At 40.1% G+C, this 21846-nt stretch overlaps 1 protein-coding gene across 1 annotated transcript in view; it reads right to left on the reverse strand.

Annotated features, from left to right (window-relative positions):
• Positions 1-2292: 2292 nt before the first annotated feature.
• Positions 2293-21846, reverse strand: part of TRAF3IP2 (TRAF3 interacting protein 2) — a 28638-nt gene continuing 9084 nt past the window's right edge. Inside the window, exons 3-9 of the mRNA XM_065401922.1 lie at positions 16942-17131; positions 14344-14537; positions 12558-12646; positions 10378-10446; positions 8066-8182; positions 6811-6885; positions 2293-2439 (exon numbers count right to left, since the gene is read on the reverse strand). Coding sequence (XP_065257994.1) covers positions 2293-2439; positions 6811-6885; positions 8066-8182; positions 10378-10446; positions 12558-12646; positions 14344-14537; positions 16942-17131 — 881 coding nt within the window. The remainder of the gene's footprint in view (positions 2440-6810; positions 6886-8065; positions 8183-10377; positions 10447-12557; positions 12647-14343; positions 14538-16941; positions 17132-21846) is intronic.

The raw sequence follows: 21846 nt of genomic DNA on the forward strand, positions 1-21846 counted from the left end.
TCAAAGAAGGAGATCAGGTTGGTTTGGCACGATCTACCTTTTGTAAAAATGTTCTTGTTGTAATAAGGGTTAAAGAGCAGCAGCAAAGCTAAAGCCCACTGTAAAAAATATTGTAGCATTCTATGGTAATAACTAAAAACATATTAAGCTGTAGTGTTTTGGAATATTATTGTAGAATACAGTAGGTGTTTGTTAGGGACTATACTGTAAGAGAGTAGCACTTTAGTGACTTGGGATCTAAAAGGGCCCTGTCATGCTGGCTGGTGTGGCTCATGTCCATGAGTGCCAACCTTAGAGCAGACTGTCAAAAAGCAGGGTGGAAATCCCAAACTGGTTGTATGTTTCTATAATAAGATTTCACCAACTCAATAACAGGTGTGAACTCCTAAAGTGCTACAACACTCTTACCATGGAGACAGTCCCCTTGGGCATTCCAGTCTAACTTGCCACCCAGGCAAGCTGGACTATGTGATAGATGATCACTTACACCAAAAATCACAACAATATTCAGGTTACTCCCAGTCCCAAAAGGACCAGTCACTTACCCCAGGCCAATTATACTCAGATCTCAAACTGAAGACAATGCCTGTAGCCAGTCCTGTAATAAACTAACTAAAGATTTATTAACTAAGAAAAGAAATGAGAGTTATTTACAGGGTTAAAACATGAAATACACACACACACAAAAATACACATACTTTCAGTCTTAAGATTTAAAAAGGTAACATAAGCTTCTATAATAAGCACCTGTGTATATCCTTTAGGGCTGACCCATGCCAAGCAGCACAGGGATCTCTTGCTTATGTTTAGAAATCTTTGCCCCTCGGAGTCCAGACAGCATGAAAGAGACCCAGTGTCTCCCTGTCAGAGATTTTTATCTCCTTCACCTCAGATTCCAAGCTGATGAGATGAGTTCATGTGCAGGCCTTCCCTTCCTGGAGGGACTGAGGAATGCAATCAACAAGGTCTCTGTCCTTTGATGCTACACAATGGCTCATTTGGCTTCAGTGGGCCATCTTGTGTGCAGGATGAGCACTATACCTTAATTAATGCTTCTTTTCCTGTTTGGTGAGTTATACAATTACAGAGGTTTACAGTGAAAACACTCAATATAACTTTATACCGTTGGCTACCGAGGTTATAAGTGAGATCAATAAATGCAGCATCCTACACTGTTCATAAGGTCTAGACACCAAACCCACTCTTATAACATTAATATCTACTTTAACTGTATCTTCCATTGTTGTATGCAGTGTTGTTGTAGCCATGTTGTTCTGAGGACATTACAGAGACAAGGTGGATGAGGTAATATCTTTTATTGGATCAACTTCTGTTGGTGGGAGGGACAAGCTTTCGAGCTACACAGAGCTCTTCTTCAAGTCTGGAAAAAGTACTCAAGAGCGTCAGAGCTAAATACAAGATCTAACAGCATTCAATACATGCTATGCTAAACTATCTGTTCAATCTTGTATTTAGCTGTGACACTCTGATTACGTTTCCCAGACATGAAGAAGAGCTCTGTATAGCTCAAAAGCTTGTCTCTCTCACCAACAGAAGTTGGTCCAATAAAAGATATTACCTCACTCACCTTGTCTCTCTATTTTAACTATACTAACCCACAGGTAAGCCAGACTGGTTTCCATCTTTGCATGGTTCAGTGAGGCCTGAGGTCTTGCCATGAGCTGGCACCTGGTCTGCCAGAGTCACAGGCTCTCTTATCAAATACAGTGCAAGATAATCTGTTTGAGTAAAAGTTGTATTACTGAACAGTCGCCAGTCCTTTAAGGTTGCTCCCAAAACACCATAAAGCCTCATTTATTTCTCCCCAGCAATAAATAAAATAGTTTTACAAAAAGCAAATATATTTTATTGTCTATTCCATTGTTTGAGAGCACTGTAATATACAAGAACATCTGGATAACAACAAAAGAAACACTCAGTAAACAGGAAGGCGGAATTGTTTTACACTAATTGCAACATCATTTACAGTAATTACGTGCTGTGTGGCAGACTAGTAAAGGAATATTAGAAACATCAATAAAAAATAAAATTGGACATTTTTTCCATTTGCAATGTGTTTAAGAATCGAGAGAGGAATTATGCCTGCTCAGCTTCAGAAAGAGATGTTTGATGCAGTGGAAAAGTGAGGGAGCTGAGTGTGAATTACCCAAGACAACTCCTTTAGCAGAAAGAGAATCTTCCATCACCAGAAAGAGCCACCTGGAAAAGTCCTGGCTCCCTGCCAACATCATCCTTTTACAATTACTTGTCATGCACTTTCTGTAAAACTGTTCATAATGGCACAACCTGGAGTGTAGGCAAAGGTCCTACTGGAGGAGCAACATATTCCTCTTCTCTCAGTAACCGCAACAAGATGTTGTTCTTATTTTTTGGCCAGCTATAAATGTGAGTGTTCTGAAGCCAGGTAGGCACATGTTCCTGCGAATGAGAAAAAACAAACCAAAACCATAACCACATAAAATCCCCTGACTGCATATCACTTTCTTGCAGAAACCTCCCAGCAGTGCTATTAGACTCTGCCATACAACCATCACTGTGTCTCTACTATGGCCATTTCCCACAACACTGACAAGTAATTAGTCACACTTGGATTTTTATTTATTTTTTGAAACAGGTTGAGTCTATGTATTGCTCGGCTGCATAACTCATCACGAAAAAACACATGTACATAACATTTTTATATTAGCATACTATGGTGCTAACCATCATTCATGTTTTAATTTACTTTTCACTGATATCAGTAACTATTAGACAAATGCCTAAAATGGTCATCATCATAGTATCCAGGCACTATGAACATTTATATAGTGCCACATATTTACATGGTACTTAATGAACGAAGAGTAAAAATTTCCCCCAGTTGGAAGGATGGAAACTGATTATTTAGAACAACAGGTTTGCATATGACTCATGAGAAGTATTAATAAAGTCAACGTACTGACTGAGTTTTGTTGGGGTTTTTTCACTCTAGCATTTTGTTTGCCCTCTGATTTTACAAGGTTCATCTGATAGCAGATTGATCTTCTTACAGCCCTTGGTTATCAGGGAATACATAGCAAAACATACCAAAACTACTGTGGACTCTCAAATGCGTTGTGTGTGTTAGCACACAGAAAATCACTGGCTAACATTCCATTGGCATACTGTAAAGGTTATGTTTGTTGTTATTTATAAAACAAATCAATAAAACATATACATATCTATTACTTGTCTATTATCATTTAGAACATGGGATGAAAATTAATAAGTAACTAAATTCTCCGTTTTGATCCTTTGCCTAGCGATACATAGTGTTCTAAACAGCACATTGTTTGGGCATTCGTGTAAGGAATTAAATACTTAATATTTTTACCTAAATCACTGAGGTTACCATTCTGTTGGCTTAATGTAAGGGCTGAATCAGCTGCCAGATCTGAGAGCTGGCAAGACCCAGGTTCCCTGTAGTATTATACGAGTAGAGGCTGGAAAAGCCCACTCAGTCTTTGGCTTAAGCTGTTTGTCACAATTTCTTCTCCCTTCAGTATTTATTTAGTTTCATAGTGAAAACTATCTAGACCATTTGGCTCCTATTGGCTCCTTGGTGGTGAACTTTATTCCATATACGAGCAGTTCTCAAATCTTTTCTTATAGGGGACTACTTACTAAGTTCCAGACCCTATCATGTATTATTACCCTTCCAAGCATTGATCCCTTCACCTTCTCATGACAATTGCAGTAATACTGTGCTTGATTACATGAAAAATTATTACCAGGACAGTATAAAGGAAGCAAAATAAAAATGAACTTGGTTTAATATGATGAGTGTGGCTTCCTGTTTACATCATTCCACTTCGCATCTATACTGTTTATTTCCTCTCTACAGGTGTCAGGTTTACATACATTGGTACCCACACCTCCCCATACTTCCTACAGCCCTCCCACTATATAATCTATCCAGATCACTTTACAGTTTGGTTCTTTCCTGCAGTACATTCACTCCCCTACAATTGTAGTGTCATTAGCAAATTTTATGAAGATTGATCTTACCCCAGAGAAACATGAAATAAAGACTACAGTCACAAAGGCTGTAGAGATGGTCCCAAATTTGTAGTTTAATTGAGAAAGGCACCTCTCGAAAACCTAAGAGTGTCCTAGACTGGGTTACAATTAGCAGGAAGTGTCATTGCTTGAAGACAGATGTTTCACCACTCTGACAGGGACAGCTCAGCAGGACACCTGGAAACTCTCCTTGGCTAACTCTTTGAGAACCACTGCCATATGCTAGCTAGTCTCACAATACACAAAGTTCAGCCAAAATTAGTTTAAGTGTGCTATTCTTGTGTCTGGCATTAGGCCCAAATAGACCTGTAGCATCCATCTTGTCTATTCACTTCTGAATCTTGTACCATTCTTAGGGTATGTTTACACTTCAAACTGAAGGTCTAAATTCCAGCCCGAGGAGACATACCCACAGTAGCTTTGATCATGCTAGCATGCTAAAAATAGAGTGTAGCTGCAGCAGTGCACGCAGCAGGAGGGGCTAACCACCCTGAGTCCATACCTGGCTTCTTGGAGGGGTACATACTTGAGGTGTCTAGTCCCTCCAGCTGCTCATGACACACGGTCACACTCTGTTTTTAGCATGGTAGTTAAATCAGAGCTAGTGTGAGTATGTCTCCTCAAGCTGGAAAATACACCTTCAGCTCAAAGTGTAGACATACCCTTAATCTCATTTTTTAAAAATAATACTACAGTATTCTCTTAAATCTTTTTGAATTACTAAAATCTCAAATTCTGCATATATACTAGCTCTCAAAGACTGACAAAAGTTAGGATTAACTCTGCCTTATGGGTATGGGTAGAGCTTTAAAGGCTGTAGATACATGAATAAAAAGAAAGAAAACTCAAAGCAATATGCTGTCCTTGATCTGCCCAGAATTCCCACTAATGTCAACCAGGCCCTAAGCTTTAAAAAGTTCTAAAGCAGGTGTGGGAACGCCTTCATTCCCATGGTTTCACTTTTCTTTCCATTTGAAGAGAAATGCTACTTTGGAAACTTTATGATCTAAAGGTAAAATACTATAGCACCATTCATCCTGAAGGCTCCCAAACGCTTCACAAACTAGAGTCAATTTTTCAAAACTTTGGTGCTTCAAAGTTAGGTGCCTAAATCTATATTTAGGGACCTAAATAAATTATTTGTGTCCACAGATGCTGGGCACACACATCTTCCACTGATGTCCATGCTAGCTATAAGTTTCGGCATCTCTAAAAATCAAGCCATTTATTTTGTTGCCTAAATATAGATTTAGGAGTCTAACATTAGGTAGCCAAGTAAATATAAAAGAATCCTTCCATCCACCATTGAAAAGCAGAAACCACATGGATCTAATGTGTAGAGCCCTGCGCGGAAAAAAAAATGTATATCCACAGATACGGATATCTGCGGATATAAATTGGTATCTGCGGAGCTGCAGGGCTCTACCGGAAACTGCAGCGGCGAAAGCAGCATGTCGGGTTACCACTACCAAGAGCCAGTGCCCTGCGCTGGCATCTCTTCCGGTGTGGCTGTACCACTCCCAGCCCCACCCACTGGGGCTCTGTGACCAGGCAAAGCTGCTGGTGAGCCTGGTGCCCACCCCAGTGGGTGGGGCTGGGGGCGGTACAGCCACACAGGAGGCGCTGCCGGCAAGGGGCACTAACTCTTGGGAGCGGCGGTCCGACATGCTGCTGCTTTTGCCGCTGCGGTTCCCGGTAGTGCCCTGCAGCTCCGCGGATAGCGATTTATATCCGTGCATATCTGCATCTGCGGATATACATTTTGTATGCATGCAGAGCTATACTAATGTGACAGCTGTTGACAGGCACAACAAAACTGCAGGATAAAACATTTTAGAACAAGAAGTGAAGATGAATACCATATCCATTTGTAATTTCAGCAGGAGAATGTAATTACCCATCTAGAACTTGGAAAGGACAATGTATTTGATATTTCTACTGTCGCAAAAATGTGAGGGAGGTCAGTAAGAATCACATGCGGGAAGGACTTTGATTTTACATCTTATTTCCTATTTTCAAATGAATCTTCAAAAATCAATAGTGAGGACAGGTGAAACTGCAGGTCTTGCAAAACCTTGTAGTTTGTCTGATGGGCCCACCACAGCTCACATGATGACCTACGATAACTTAGTATTTATTAAGTATCAGAGGAGTAGCCATGTTTGTTGCTTTTTACAGACTAAGAGTCCTGTGGCACCTTATAGTCTTACAGCTGTATTGGAGCGTCTGACGAAGTGGGTATTCACCCACGAAAGCTTATGCTCCAATACATCTGTAAGACTATAAGGTGCCACAGGACTCTTTGTTGCTTAGTATTTTATTGTTTCTTTGATTTTACTTTCTTAAAAAAAAATTGGAAAAACCTCAGTTCCCCATGATCATAAATCTCTCCCATCAGACCCATCAGCATTATCTCGGGGTAAACTGGCAATATAATAAGGTGCGAATATAAGAAGCTTGCTTGCCAGATAACTTATCTCAAAGTCAATTAAATTCTTTTACTACTCAGGAGAATTTGATTCTGTTTTAGTTATTACACTTATTAAGACCAAATATATCATGTTAACATATTGATTAATGCTATGGTATATGTTTTATTTGTACATAAAAATGAAGACCATTTGAGTAAAATATTGCTCAGGAAATTATTAACAAGCTCTTATAAAGCGCCAAGAAAATGAGTCTTTTTATTCCATTTTGCACATTGACCAAAAATAATACATGATTAATTATATAACAATTTGTTTTTACCTTCTTAGCATTTGGGAAGAGCACAGGAATGAATCTAAAGTTCATGCTTCCTTGTTGGATAAACTCAATCTGCATCTAAAACAGAACAAATCTGACATTTAATTGAAAAGATTAATCTTATAAAGTTAATTTTTCTGTACACATGTACTCCTACACATATAGAACATTCACTGCTTATTCAAACTACTCTTCTGTTAAGATATTTGACCTATGGCTAGTCAACCTTCACTTCTAATTACACCAAGCATCATCTGTGTGGCATATTTATATGATTTCTCTCTATACAGAAATAAGAGACACAGGAAAGGAGTCTTCAAAGCTTTATTGGCTATTTGCCAGTTATTCAGAATCAAATAATTATATTTTTTGGTTGCACCGAGTAATCCTGTCAAATAAATCTAGAATTGCTTAAGTATGACTTGATAAGAAATGCTATTCAGTTTACAAAGTGGTGAAAGCATTAATTTCAATATCTTTACAATTTGGGTCAATTCTGTGTCCTGGCAAGGATGCTAACTAAACCCCTGTCACATGTAGACTCGGGTTTAATCTGACTTAGGTTCTGATGGAAGTGGTGAGAACTGGAAGTGTTGCCAGGATACTGGGCTTAGCTCCCAAGTGGGGGATGGGTTACCTTTGTATTAGCTCGTTCTGGCTGATCAGTGGAGAGCTTTGGAGAGAAGTATTTTGAGAAGTTTAAATAGGAGGTTAGTTGTGGCAATGTGAGGCCTATAAGGTTATGACATGAGCTCTACAGGAAGCTGACAAGGGAGGAAGAAACATCTAGGTTCACAAAAGTACACTGGTCTGAGTCTCCTCCCCTACCAGTCCTGTGCTTAGCTTCACAATTCCATGTCTCAGTCAGGTTTACCACTGCCTGACAGAGCCCTCAGCCAGCGGGGTGAATTACAGGGAGGAAGGTCAGACAGCATTATATCAGATCATGCTGGGGGCGGAGGGTGTGTGGGAGACCACATAAAGGGTTTAAGATGATGAACTGGAATATCAAAAATTCCAATTTCATAAAACCACAAAGAATATGGAAGAATAAGGCACACATGATTAAAAGAATGTTGTATTAATCTTGAACTGTATTTCCTAGCCAGTGATCCTGGGTACAGGATATTGACTAGATGGGAGGCATTAATGTGAGCACCACAAAAAAAACAAAGAACATGGATTTGGAGAAAGATTTGCTTTTAAGAGGAAATGATGCAGATTCCTTTTAAAATGGCAAACGCGTGCCCTCACTTACCATCCTGTGGATGTATTTAGTATGTAAGCCATGCTCATCCCTGTCCAGCTGGGATTCAGCCCCTTCAACATCCTGTTTGTATTTTGGACTGATTGCTATGATTATCATCACCATCTTCTGTTAGGGAGAAAAGCACTCATATGAAATTGTGAAATGCACTATGTTTGATAGAGGCTGCTTGGAAACCTTCCAGTTTGTATTTTAAGTGCTCTTGATGTTCTTGGCAAATATCAGAGGATCTCATTCATTCTGGCAAGTGAAATACTGTGAAACTCATCCACACTCTCTCCTCTCTCTTTCTTGCAATTGCTACTTTTACATATAAAACACCTAAATGTCAAGGGATAAGATCAACAGATATTAGTGTTGACCAATTTACAGTTGAAACCACATTAATAAAAAGTAACTTATGTGTAATATAGTTATACCCAGATTTTCAAAAGTGCACATGCTATTACAGTTGCACACCTGGGACCTTCAGTACCAAAAGTACAGTCCCCTGTCACCTACCACTTGAGCTCCTTTAACTGGGAGAAAGTAGAATACTGTATAGTTGTTGGGGCCAGATACTACAAGGAATCATGGTAACTTGCACTGGACCAACATATTACATATGTGCTTTTTCACATGCCTGGCTTGCATGCACACACTGCCAGATGTGTGCGCACATGTCGGGGATTGGCATGTACCTATGCACACACATGTCCGCACACCCATATTTCTTGCATAGACTTTCAAAATGTGGGCCTGTCTTCAAGGATCTCAAAGCACTCTGCAACCAGTAATGAATTAAACCTCACAACACCCCTGTTAGGTAGGTAAGCATTACTAACTCCATTTTATGGATGGGGAAGTTGAGGCACAGAGAGGCTAATTGTCTTGACCAAGGTGACATAGTGAGTTAGATGCACAGAGAGTGCACAAACAAATACCCTGTGAAAGAAAGAATGAATCCAAGAAATCCAATGCATGAAGCTGTGCACCAAATGATAGAAATTAATGCGGTGCTTTCTACTCTGTCAGTGGGTATCTGTCTCTGTTTTTGTTTAATACAATGATTTGGCTTGATACCAACAGGGACTGAGGACCCAGAACTCCCATGAACTTCAGAGGAAGTTGTAGATGCTGAAGACTCTCAGTATCAGGCCCATAAGTTGTAGCATTATAGTCTTGGCTTTGAAGCAAGCTGCACTTTAGTTTACCTTTACACAGCACATTTATCCATAAAGGCCCCAGCTTCACAAAGTGCTTTACAGACATAGTAATATACAAACTATATACGGGGAACAGGATCACTGCATTCCCCACTGAAATGCAGCTGCCTTTGGGATGAAACAAAGTAATTGCCTTAACCATGCTTAGAAACACTATACAGTAATTTAGGGCAGTATGTGAGGAACAACATATTCAATTGAAACTTCAGACAGAACTTAACTACCAGAGTTCGAGTTTGGCTGAAATGCCACAGTTACACCCCAGCTTGTAGAGAAAGAGCTTTGGGATGTTTAACAAGCAGAAGGAATCGAGATCTTGGTTTTATGTTTCATTACATGCCTCTTTTGCTTGTTTTAGTCTAGAACAGGATGAGGGTACAATCATTTTCTTTTAAATCACAAATCCTAAATTAAGCTATTGATCTATATGTGTTCTATCAATGGAAAACAAATCACCAATGGATTGGCTAAGGGAGATGTAATGTTCCCCAAAGCTAAGATAGATTAAAAGCAAAGCAGGGCAAAACAACTTCATGCAAATACCCATCTAGCTACTTGTGTTGTGGACCTATTGTTGTACAAAAATGCAGCATCATATTTCACATTCTCTTGTAGAAGCAATGCTGCACCAAATACCCCCAGGTTGGGGACAATGAGAGCATAGGCAGGGAGTGAATGCTCATGAGTCTGGAGCAGGAAAGTTGGAAAGGTTCTTGGGGAGGGAGGGTTGACCACTGGCAGCAGGCAGGCAGATAGGGAGATCAAATCAATCAGCCTTGGGGGGAGGGAGAATGTCATGCTAGGCCTGAGGGGACAGACAAGGAGAAAACTTGTGATGTGGGGAGAGGCAGAGATGGATGAAAAACTTGGTGGAGTGTGGTGGGGGCAAAGAGAACTGAGGAAAAAGAAACAAATTTACTCATGTTCACTCCACTGTTTAATGAAGACAAACTCATTCTCAGAGCTGTATGTTCAGTGTAGGTGTGTGCACCTCACATTTTGGTTCTGGTCCCTCACTACTAGTATCAACCTTAAGTATCAACCTTGTGCCATCTCTGTGGGAAAATATCCAGACAAGATTAGATTGTCTTTACGTACATCACCTAGGTAGCGTTCCATCCACTTAATGATGTCAATGCCTCGTACTGTGTCCTCAAATATATCAATCTGTAAGAGAAGGAGAGTTGGAGATTATTACTTCCCCACTGTTTAGCTGCAGGTCCCGAGGGTTGTGAAGATGGGACAGGGACAGAAGAGTTTCCTGGAACATTTGTAAAAAGTTTACCAAACAAATTTTAAAGTCAAATAGTGTACTTAAAGATTCAGAGTCTTAAGTGTTCACTATTCCTAGGTGAAAGATAGATTAGCATTTACATATCAAAATCATTGCCTTTTTTTTACTTTAACGAAGCTACTTATTACATGTTTTCAGAAAGTCCCAATCAAAGACAGTTATAGTTCAAACCAGAGTGAAACTCCACACAAATTGATGACACTATCCAAAAGTGCTAGTTGGTGTTGAAAATTTAAATCATGGTTTTGAGCATGTTTCATGCCTGCAGGAGGTCCGCCGGTCCCGCGGCTTCGGCATACCCGCCGCCGAATTGCCGCCGAAGCTGCGGGACAGGCAGACCTCCTGCAGGCATGCCGCCAAAGGCGGCCTGACTGCCGCCCTCACGGTGACCGGCAGGCCTCCCCCCGTGGCTTGCCGCCCCAGGCACACGCTTGGTGCGCTGGTGCCTGGAGCCGCCCCTAGTTTTGAGAATATTCCTGAAGTGCCTAGTCTGTTCCTCCGCTTCTGTGGCTTCTGAATCTCCCATTTACTGCCCCTACCCCAACTCTTCAAAACCAAACACACACAACACTCTCACCCACAGCACACCCCAACCAAAAACAAAATTTGCCATTATTTCCCTAAATTGGCATCATTGCAAAGAATGCATGAATTTATGTCCAAAACTATTTATCAGAAAAGATCCACAGCTTTCTTCCTGCAAAATTTTACAATGAATATCTGAGCTTGGCTCCACACTGTGCTGATCAGCAAGGCTATTGCTATTAGAAGCTGCAATCCAGGCTGCAAAGAGTGCCGAAGGCAGGGGGCTTCATTGTAATGAATATGATCAGCCTCAATCAGCTCTCTGCAAGGTTCATAAGCTCCATAAATTGACAGTCTATGACACTGGTTAATGAAGTACATTTTAACAATTCCAAGGTTTTGGTAGTCTCTGTTTTTCTCTTCTTTAAAAATAATGAGTGAATATATTTGGGTACCTGCTTTGATACCATTTTTCTACATTTGTTACTCTGTCTCCAGAGGTGATATCAACAGTCTTCATATTAATTGGTCATATTTAGAATCAAACTACTATAAATAAGCATAGCTTGAGCCTCTGGAAAAAGGCTTTGATTCAAGAAAGAAAGCAAGCACATGCTTAACTTCCATTAAGTCCTATTAAGCTTAAAGTTAGCCATGTGCTTAAGTGCTTTCCTGAATTGGGGCCAAAGAGTGGGGGTGGGAGAATCAGACAGCTTATGTTCTTGAAATAAGAACAAATGAGTCAAAATTGGCTTCTCTGGATATCAAGTCCTGGAACCTTTGTGGATGATGCTTGTAGAGGTGAGAATTGTGTTAAAGAAAACCCATGAACAGTTAAATGAAAACCTGGATGGCATGTAGGATTGACGGTGGAACACAGAGCCTTTCACACCTCTAGGTCATTGGCTCGAATCCTCCCTAGATATGTAGTGACCAAAAGATCTCACTATCTTATGGTTGTTTCAGTAACTGATGTGAAATATCTGGTGGTTTTTGGTCTTTGTCTGATTTCTAGTGCACAGATGTCCACATCTGAAAAAACACCTACAAAATTAGCTGTCTCTGCAAAGAGGCCATGGTTTGGACTGAACGAACATGAAAACCGGATTGATTTTTCCTGCCCAGAGATGGTCAGTCCTAATCAAGGTAGAGGCACATTGATGGAGCAGCACGTGAAAGCTCATATTGATGTCCACACTGTACCAAGTTATCAAGAAATGTCTCAAGGACTGTCAGTCTAGCACCTTTCAGAAGCATGAAATTTACTTTTTAAAAAAGTCAACAAATGAAAATGTGGATAATCTAATCTAAACTTTTCATCTAAAACCCATTTCTCTTTTACCATTCCCTGAATCTACAACATTTAGTGATGCATAGAAAAACATACACCTCTCTGTTTAAAAAAATTCTCTCTTTTCTCCTTTATCTGAAAATCATTCTTTCCAGAAGGAATACTCACTGCAGTTTGAAATCCATTTACAAGCAGAAAGTTCACAAATTTCATGACCTCCATAGCTGCATCCACAGAATAGGTTATAAAAACCTTACCTAAGAGAGACATTCATATAAATAAGTGATGAGTCAAAACAGATGATTCAAAGAAAAGGAGACAGTGTCATAACTTTACTTGCTCAGCTGTGAAGTCAGTGAGAGGGGGCTGTGCCTTGTACATTTGACCACTGTGACCAATTAAAGAGTCAGAGAATCATAAATTTTGAGGCCAGAAGAGACTATTATGATACTCTAATCTAACCTCCTGCAATAACACAGGCTATAGGATTTCACCCAGTAATTCCTGCATCAAGGCCATAACTACTGGTTGAGCTAGAGCATATCCAAAAGTGATATTGATAGTCTAGTTCAGCCCTCAGGCACAATGACATAATGGCTGTAATATGGGATTTTGAAGGTAGATATAAAGATATAAAGTGGTGGAAAATGTAAAGCTCCTATTGAGATGTGGAAGGATCTCACCAGAAATATATATCACCTGTCAATCAATCAACACAATGTTTAAAAGGACACTGACCATTTAAAATCCTAACTTTTCCTTGAAAGAGACATTGGAAGACCATTACAGCACTATTTATAAAAAATGGTATTGTTCTTTTTATTCATAGCCCTGGATCAGGGTTGGTGTGGCGTTTACCACTTCAGCAGGAGTGCTGGGAGGCACAATATGGCTTCTGTGCCACTCCTTTAGAGAGTGCAGTGTGCACTCCTCTGTGTGGGCTGCATTAATTCATTCAGAGTGGGGATTGAGACCATGGCCTGACTGCCTTTCTACCTGCTTGGGGTAGATAGCACCACTAGAGCACTGTATGGATACCAGTATGCCAACCTCTCAGCCTTAAATACCTGCATAGGAGCTTAGCCATAATCTGGTCCTAAGTACTGTGAGATAAATAGGATCCGGAGACAGGATTCAAGGATTTGTGTGGCTCATGTGCAGGAAACAGATTCTCTGGAAATGCTCTGAATTGTATCTACTGCACTGAAATGTCAAAGATTAGAGAACTGAGTAGATTTTTAAAATCTCTATGATTCTTTTAGGAAGTGTTTGGTGATTTCAGTTCCAGCCCCAGATACACACAAACTGGAAAAACTCAAAAATATATATATTAAAAAAAAAAAAAGCCATGTAAGAGATGATCATGATTAAGTCAGCCAGTCTTAGGCCTCAGTCCCCCATCTGTAAAACGTGGATAATAGCACTATATAATACTAAGTAACATTATTATTATTCTGATAAGGGCTGCTTTGTAGAAACAGGTGAAGATTCTGAAGGAGGAGGTGGTTCTCATCTTTTCCTTAACTGATCCAACCATCGCTACAGAACAGTCTCTATGCTTTGATTGCTATTATTTCATTATTAAGAACTATAGTGCCTCCTACTTCACAGGGACATCTATTTTAGCAAGAAATCAGCTGGTCCATGAAAATAATCCAAAAAGTGTTTGTTTATTTTCTAAAAAACATAATGTCAAGTAATTAATGAGAATTATGTTAATTTGTTTCCAGTTCCAAGGGAATAATTTGTTACACCAAACACAAACACATTCAGGACCTGATGATGTTTAGTGCAAAAAGTCTAGTTCATGTTAAGTGTTTTCTTTCTTTGTTATCTTTGTGTTCTTATGTTGTTTACATTTTTTGTTGCTAAGCATGTAAAGCTGACAGGCTGATGATCACAGACAGCTTTTGAAATAATAAAACCTGACAGAAGAAAATTGCTAACAACTTACGCAACTCTTCTGGCAAATTGCTTGTTCTCAGAGTTCCCCTGGCTGCAGGGTTACTAAGAGGTCTTGGGACAGCAGCTGGGGGCAGAAAATTGTTAACCTGAGGTACGAAGTCAGAAGTACACCGGTAAGCATCATCTTGGGCACATGCCGTGGGTGGCAGCCCTCCATTGGGTAGCTGGTTGTATAACTGGTTTCTAAAAGGAAAAACAAATGGTGATTTCTTATATACATACACACACGCAAACATAAAATCGGAGCTCTTTTAAAGACAAACAAATGATTTGTTTTAATAGCAAAGAGAGACTTGGCTTATCAAATATTTGCCAAATAAGAACCTAGGACTGAAAATCTGAATTTAAGAGATTTTGAAGAGTCACCACTGGCTCAGCTTTTCCTCAGATCTATTTGGGTGTCTTTGGATATGCGTTTCCATTGATACTTCTTAGCTGGAAGTCTACCACGCTGATGTAGTTTATTGCAACGGAAGCACTGACCACAGTAGGTGAATGTAAGAGAAAGGCTGGATCCTTTCATACTTGAAAGCAGCTAATTTGTAAATAAAGGAAGCAAAAATTATTTTTGGATGAGAAGGGTTAAACTTTCCAAATGGTGCTGGTCTGTGCATACAGTTCTATACATGTGAATATTTGACCATCAAAGTGGCACCTATATAGTCTATAGCCACTACCTAGAAGGTGATATGTGAAAACTCTTAGGCCTCAGGGACTCAGATGGAGTCTGACCAGAGACATTGGCCTAAGAATCGAAGTCTGAGGTACCCAAACTACAACTCCCATGAGACACCGTGACAGCATTTCCAAACTGAAATATTTTGGTTACGGACCAAAGATCAAAATTGTGAAGAAAAAAAAATTGTATGTGACCAGTTATAATGGATACGATTGAGGTTTTCCATGTTAGAGACTTGCGTTCTGGGCCTGCAGTGACCTTGTATAATGTTTCTAACTAGTTATTTTTAAAAAAAAGAGGGGTAGGGAGAGAGTTTTCAGCAGTTCTTTCCCAGCTGTGTGCTTGGCTGGGGTTTATGACCTTAGAACACACTCTCTCTCTCTCATTTTTCCCCCTTGTCCCTGGATGTGAATGACAACATTCTGGCTACAACATATTTTTTGTTGTCAAATTAAAACTTGGTGGATTTGCTTTGGCACCCATTTTCTGTTATGGGTAAAAAGTTATAAGATACTCTATAGATAATCACTATCAATGTATAACTTGTATTCTAGGAATCAGTGCAAAGGAGCAGCAATGTGGCCAAAAGATGTTTTGGATTTATTGCAAAAAAGGGTACAAAGGAAAATGAGACATGCTCCAGAAAAAATCAGTCACAAAAACTCCTATTTTCCACAGCTGCTTACAAACTTTCCAGAACTTCAAATTGACAAATAAATGTCCATTTTTATCACCCATTTTTAAAATTTGACTGAAACGCTCTCAAAGACACTAGATATTCACCATTTTTTCCACTGACAAGTTGAAAATCTCTAATGCAAACTTAATTTGCTACTGCATCTCACTTTGCTCATTATTGCTCTTAATTCTCTGGAGGCAGAGAATGCTATATAGCCACCACCAGGACTCCAGAGTTCTGTTGCTAGTTCAATTTCTTGCCACAGCCAAGCCACATAGCTGAATATTTTCAAAAATGAATGCCTAAAGTTAACTCACCTTAATTCATACTTCAGCACCTAACTAAAGGTGGCCGGATTTTCAAAGGTGCTGAGTGCCTGCAGCTCACACTGAAGGTAACTTTAGGCAATCAAGTTTGAAAAAAATTCTACCTCATGTTCCCTATCTCTTAAATGAGGATAGCGCATTATATAGCACAATGGGGTTCTGGTCCATGACTAGGGCCCCTAGGAGCTATAGTAGTAGTAATAATAATAACCATAACAATTACAATAATAACAATAATAATACTAATAATAAATAATAATGACGATGTGAAGCCTAATGAATGAATGTTTGCAAAGTTCTATGAGATCCTCAGATGAAAAGTGCTAGACATTCTATATTTTATTATGTCATGAGAAGTCCATGAACATGCTGGAAGTGTTCATTTAGATAGCTATCAGAATTAAACAAGATTTTCTCTCTTTTCCTCTGAGCTACAGAAGAGATAAGGATGTACTTATTTGTTGCAAATCACTGAGGAATTCAAGGCTGGCATATCATAAAACTGGAGGCTAAAGAATGTAACCTCATTGATCTTTGTTCATAAACAGGGTTGGGAGGGGAAGAGTTCTGAAGTTTCAACTAAGATATTTCCAGCTCCTCTTCCTTTTAATCTTCAAGTATTTACACTTATGCACACTTCAGAGTGGAGCAGACACTGGAATAATATTTCAGATAACTGGCTTTGAAGTTCTGGTACCACACAGAGTCTGTATTTTGCTATGTCCGAGGCCCCGTTGCATGGGAGATAGCAAATAAACTTAACAAATCTCCAAACCAACCTTTCCATACACATGCCAACAAGAAACACTAACATTACAGGCTTTACAAATACTGGTTCCAAACTCCAACAAAACTGTTCTAGAATTTTCAAAGTTTGTGTCCCAATTCTCAAAGCAAACTTACGGAAATCGTGGGCGTACTGGAGAGGAGCATTCTCTTTGTGGAACTCTTTCTCCATTGCATTTAGGAGCATGAGGATCTGAATAGTTATGGATTACTTGCTGGGCAGGATGGATGACTCTCATGCAAGGTCCAGGAACAGGAGGCAGTGGTTGCGAGGGATTTGCGAAATGTTGGTAGGGAGTCCTACCATCTAAGAAATTAATAAAATAAACACAAGGATCTCATCAATTTACTTTTGACTAACTGGAAGTTTTCATATTTCAAACACGACCTGCTTCATTTCTAGGAAAGCTCTAGCAGCTTGTAGGTTATATAGTGCCATCAGTAGCAGGTTTAAGAAACATTTTACAGAACAAAGTTCCATGCTTGAACAAACAACGGGGTTCAGCTTTCCACGGTGGGTTGGAATGTTGACAGTTAAATGGTGTGAGTTGGTCTTCATCCATATTTAACATGCCTGACTTTTTTGGGGCTATAACCTGAGAAAATGAATCATCTCAACAGTCTCATGAAAGCAGAAGAAAAATCCTGGAACAAATCAGTTTGCAACACTAAGGCTGAACAGACTGAAATTATTGTAAATGAAAAGAGAAAAATTATCTTTCATTTTGTTACTTCATTCTGAATGAATTTGCTGTCTGTCTAACAGTAACCTCTTAAGGCCTTGAGGCTGGTTCTATTGCTATCCTAAAGGAAGGTAACGTGACAATCCTTGCTAAAATAACTTCTTTGCAAAAATGCTATTGGTTTTTTGATGCGCCCATCATAGTATCTATTAATTATTATATTATTATTATTATTTGTATTACGATAGCACCTAGTCATAGACCAGGAGCCCACTGTGCTAGGTGCTGTACAAAAACAAAACAAAAAGATGGTTCCTGCCTCACAGAGCTTACAATTTAAGTATAAGACAAAAGACAATGGGTGGATACAGACACAAGGGGGAGTACAAGGAGACAATCGATAGGTTACCGTGCACTGAGAACACAGCCTAACTCTTCTCAAGTTTTTTGTGGGCACCACAGAACAGGAGAGGTTTTAATGAGGGATCTGAAGGAGGATGGTAAGTTAATTCCATAAACATCTGCAAAATTATTGCCTTCTAACACATTACATGCGCAGCTGTACAAGCAGTAAATCACAACAAGAGTGGGGGCACAGATGAAGGCCTCTCATTAGAAAGCGTTGGTATCCAATCTTCATTGGAGGTGATCTACACAGCCACCCAAGTTTTCATTTTTCAGTTGTGACATTAAGACTTTAGATTTTATTTTTAGTGCATTTTGGGGTCTCCAAACTTTTTTGTTCACTTTCTGTGCCGGGGCTGAATGACAATCAGCAGAGCAGGGCACAGCAAAGAAGCACGCAGGCAGCTGATAGTAAAGGCAATGAATGCCAGGACACTGCACTACTGTGTGTCATTCCATAGTCTTTCCTCTTTAAGGGTCAAGCATAGCTGGGCAGAGGGGACCACAGACCTAACTGGAGTGGGGAAACTGAACCGAGGCTGTATATTTGAAGAGCTGTGTTGTTGCTGATAAACAGGAAGTAGCTTCTATTGAGCTGCAAGAGGAACAGATGGGGAAAGAGCATCCCACGTCAGGTTCATTGCCAGGAGTGGCTCCCCGGCACTGGCAGCCACATGCCCTCACCCAACTCATCTCTAGACTTTCACACGTGTAATGGCTGTTTTGGTATATGCAAAGTATAGTTTAGGCATAAGCTGAAATAGAAAGCAATGGAAGCAACTTGCATCATGGGCAGGGGAAACTGAGTCCATTGCTTCAGTCTCTCTGTTTGTGGACTCCCTAAGATGATACTGCATCAGTTCCCAGTCAGGAGGTAATTATCAGGACTGGAAAATTATTTTTTTTACTAAATTAAAGCTTAAATTATGCAGAAGCAGATGGGACAGGAGTGAAGTGCTAGATATGTTGACAACTCTTGCTATTTTATCACGATTCGTGTGATATTTGGTGGTTTTTTAAAAACCCTGATATCCTGGAGACATATTATAACATGACAATCTCAGTTTTCATTAAAAAAATTAAAGTTTCTAGCCATTGTGCTCACAGAGAAAAGCTTAAAAATGTGACCCAAAAGGCTCAATCACCAGAGGCAAATAAAAATAACCCAGTAGTTACTATTTTTAAAATCTTGTGATTTTTAATCCAAACTTGTGATTTTGGAGTGTTTGGGGTGGGCAATACTACGCTAGTAGGTCATATTGGCTCCAACTGACAATTGGACCCTTGTTTGAATCATATTTGGAGTTCTGTGGGAGATTTGTTTATAAATATGAGATTAAAACCCACAAGTAACTTGTGTGTTTATTAATAAAAGTACTTGATGTTCTTTACATTAGTTCTCTTTTTATTTACATTTGTTTAGTTTAGAACTACATGCTATTTAGAGTCACTATTTCAGTGTCACAAAGCTAAATACTCTATTTTTTCAGCAACTAAATAATGAATGCTTGTATTGCCTCTCATTATGATAAACTCAAGGTAACTTCCTTCCATAGTGAAATGTTAACAGAAACAAAAAACATGGTTATAAACAATTGCCATTTATGGTATTGCCTATTCCAGATGTTAAAAAAGCCAAGGCCCCAAAAATCATGAGAAGGGCTTAAACACAGTGACATTTTTAGACAATCTTTTTGTTTGCCTTCTGGGATTTGAGCCTTTAGAGTACAATGGAATCATGCTTTCAAGCTTTTATTTTCAGCCACGAGGGCTAGACACTTAAAAAAAACCAGTTATTGCAAGATTTCTGATAATTATGAGAGTTGGCAACATTCTATTTATTTGTACCACAGTGGGTCTCCCCCCGCCCCGCCGCCCAATTAGCTGTGTCACTGCTGGGTATGGTTTGAAAAAGCCTGGGGGAATGCAAAATGAAAGTAAACATGTTTTGGGGGATGTTGCTTGTAGCCAGCTCTAGGGGGACAGGCACTGCTGTGTGAGGGATTGGGCTGGCTTAAAGGATTTTAAGACAACACTGTCTCACTTCTTTCATTTGGATACTCCTGATGCTATAATAAATGGAGGTTACTTACTTGTAACACAGAGGGACAATCCCTTGAAGAAGAAATAGAGGTTACTTACCTGTAACTGGAGGTTCTTCGAGGGGTGTGATCCCTATCTGGATATTCCACATGTGGGACACACGCATGTACCTGTATCCAGACTTTTTTTTTTTTTTTTTTTGCAAGCGGTGTCCTTTGGCCTGCATGTGTGCCACTGCTCACCTTGTCCTCTGAACTGAGGGCATAAAAGATGGTGAGGGCCGACGCCTCTCCAGTTTCCCATTCATACCTCAGTTAAAACAGTCCGCAGCAGAGGGGACAGAGGGCAGGTAGTGGAATATAGATAGGGACCACACATCTCGAAGAACCTCCAGTTACAGGTAAGTAACCTCTATTTCTTCTTCAAGTGATTGTCCCTCTGTGTATTCCACATGTGGGAGATTAACAATCAGTAGTCAGACTGCAGGTTGGTGCAAGGATCCAGAAGTGATAACTAACTGTAGTACTGCTGTCCCCACAGCTGTATCCACAGTTGACGACTGGATCAGAGTGTAATGTCTCATAAAGGTATGAAGAGAGTTCCAAATAGCTGCCCTACATATCTCTAGGAGAGGTACATCTCTCAGTTATGCAGCTGAAGTAGCTTACTCTCTAGTGGAATGAACCCCCCCCCCCCCCCGGAGGGGGAATATGAGCTAGTTGGTAACTGTGACTCAGTGCATAGGTGTATTCACACCCTGCACACTATTGTAATAATCTTTGTATAAAATATGCTGTGTAAGGTATCATTTGTATTTTAAAGAATGCTTATTGAGGTTGCAGGAACAAACCATCCCGATGTGTAGAAAGAATAGTAAATTATGGCAGGCGACCAGCTTGGCTAAACAGTGAAATCCTTGCTGATCTTAAACACAAAAAAGAAGTTTACAAGAAGTGGAAGATTGAACAAATGACCAGGGAGGAGTATAAAAATATTACTCAGGCATGCAGGAGTGAAATCAGGAAGGTCAAATCACACTTGGAGTTGCAGCTAGCAAGGTATGTTAAGAGTAACAAGAAGGGTTTCTACATGTATGTTAGCAACAAGAAGGAGGTCAGGGAAAGTGTGGGCCCCTTACTGAATGGGGGAGGCAACCTAGTGACAGAGGATGTGGAAAAAGCTAAGGTACTCAATGCTTTTTTTGCCTCTGTCTTCACAAACAAGGTCAGCTCCCAGACTACTGCACTGGGCAGCACAGTATGGGGAGGAGGTGACGAGCCCTCTGTGGAGAAAGAAGTGGTTCAGGACTATTTAGAAAAGCTGGACGAGCACAAGTCCATGGGGCCGGATGCAATGCATCCGAGGGTGCTAAAGGAGTTGGCGGATGTGATTGCAGAACCATTGGCCATTATCTTTGAAAACTCATGGCGATTGGGGGAGGTCCCGGATAACTGGAAAAAGGCTAATGTAGTGCCCATCTTTAAAAAAGGGAAGAAGGAGGATCCGGGGAACTACAGGCCAGTCAGCCTCACCTCAGTCCCTAGAAAAATCATGGAGCAGGTCCTCAAGGAATCAATTTTGAAGCACTTCGAGGAGAGGAAAGTGATCAGGAACAGTCAGCATGGATTCACCAAGGGCAAGTCATGCCTGACTAGCCTAATTGCCTTCTATGATGAGATAACTGGCTCTGTGGATGAGGGGAAAGCAGTGGACGTGTTATTCCTTGACTTTAGCAAGCTTTTGATACGGTCTCCCACAGTATTCTTGCCAGCAAGTTAAAGAAGTATGGGCTAGATGAATGGACTATAAGGTGGATAGAAAGCTGGCTAGATCATCAGGCTCAACGGGTAGTGATCAATGGCTCCATGTCTAGCTGGCAGCCGGTATCAAG

Source organism: Emys orbicularis, chromosome 3, assembly GCF_028017835.1.
Source record: "Emys orbicularis isolate rEmyOrb1 chromosome 3, rEmyOrb1.hap1, whole genome shotgun sequence".
Taxonomy (NCBI): domain Eukaryota; kingdom Metazoa; phylum Chordata; order Testudines; family Emydidae; genus Emys; species Emys orbicularis.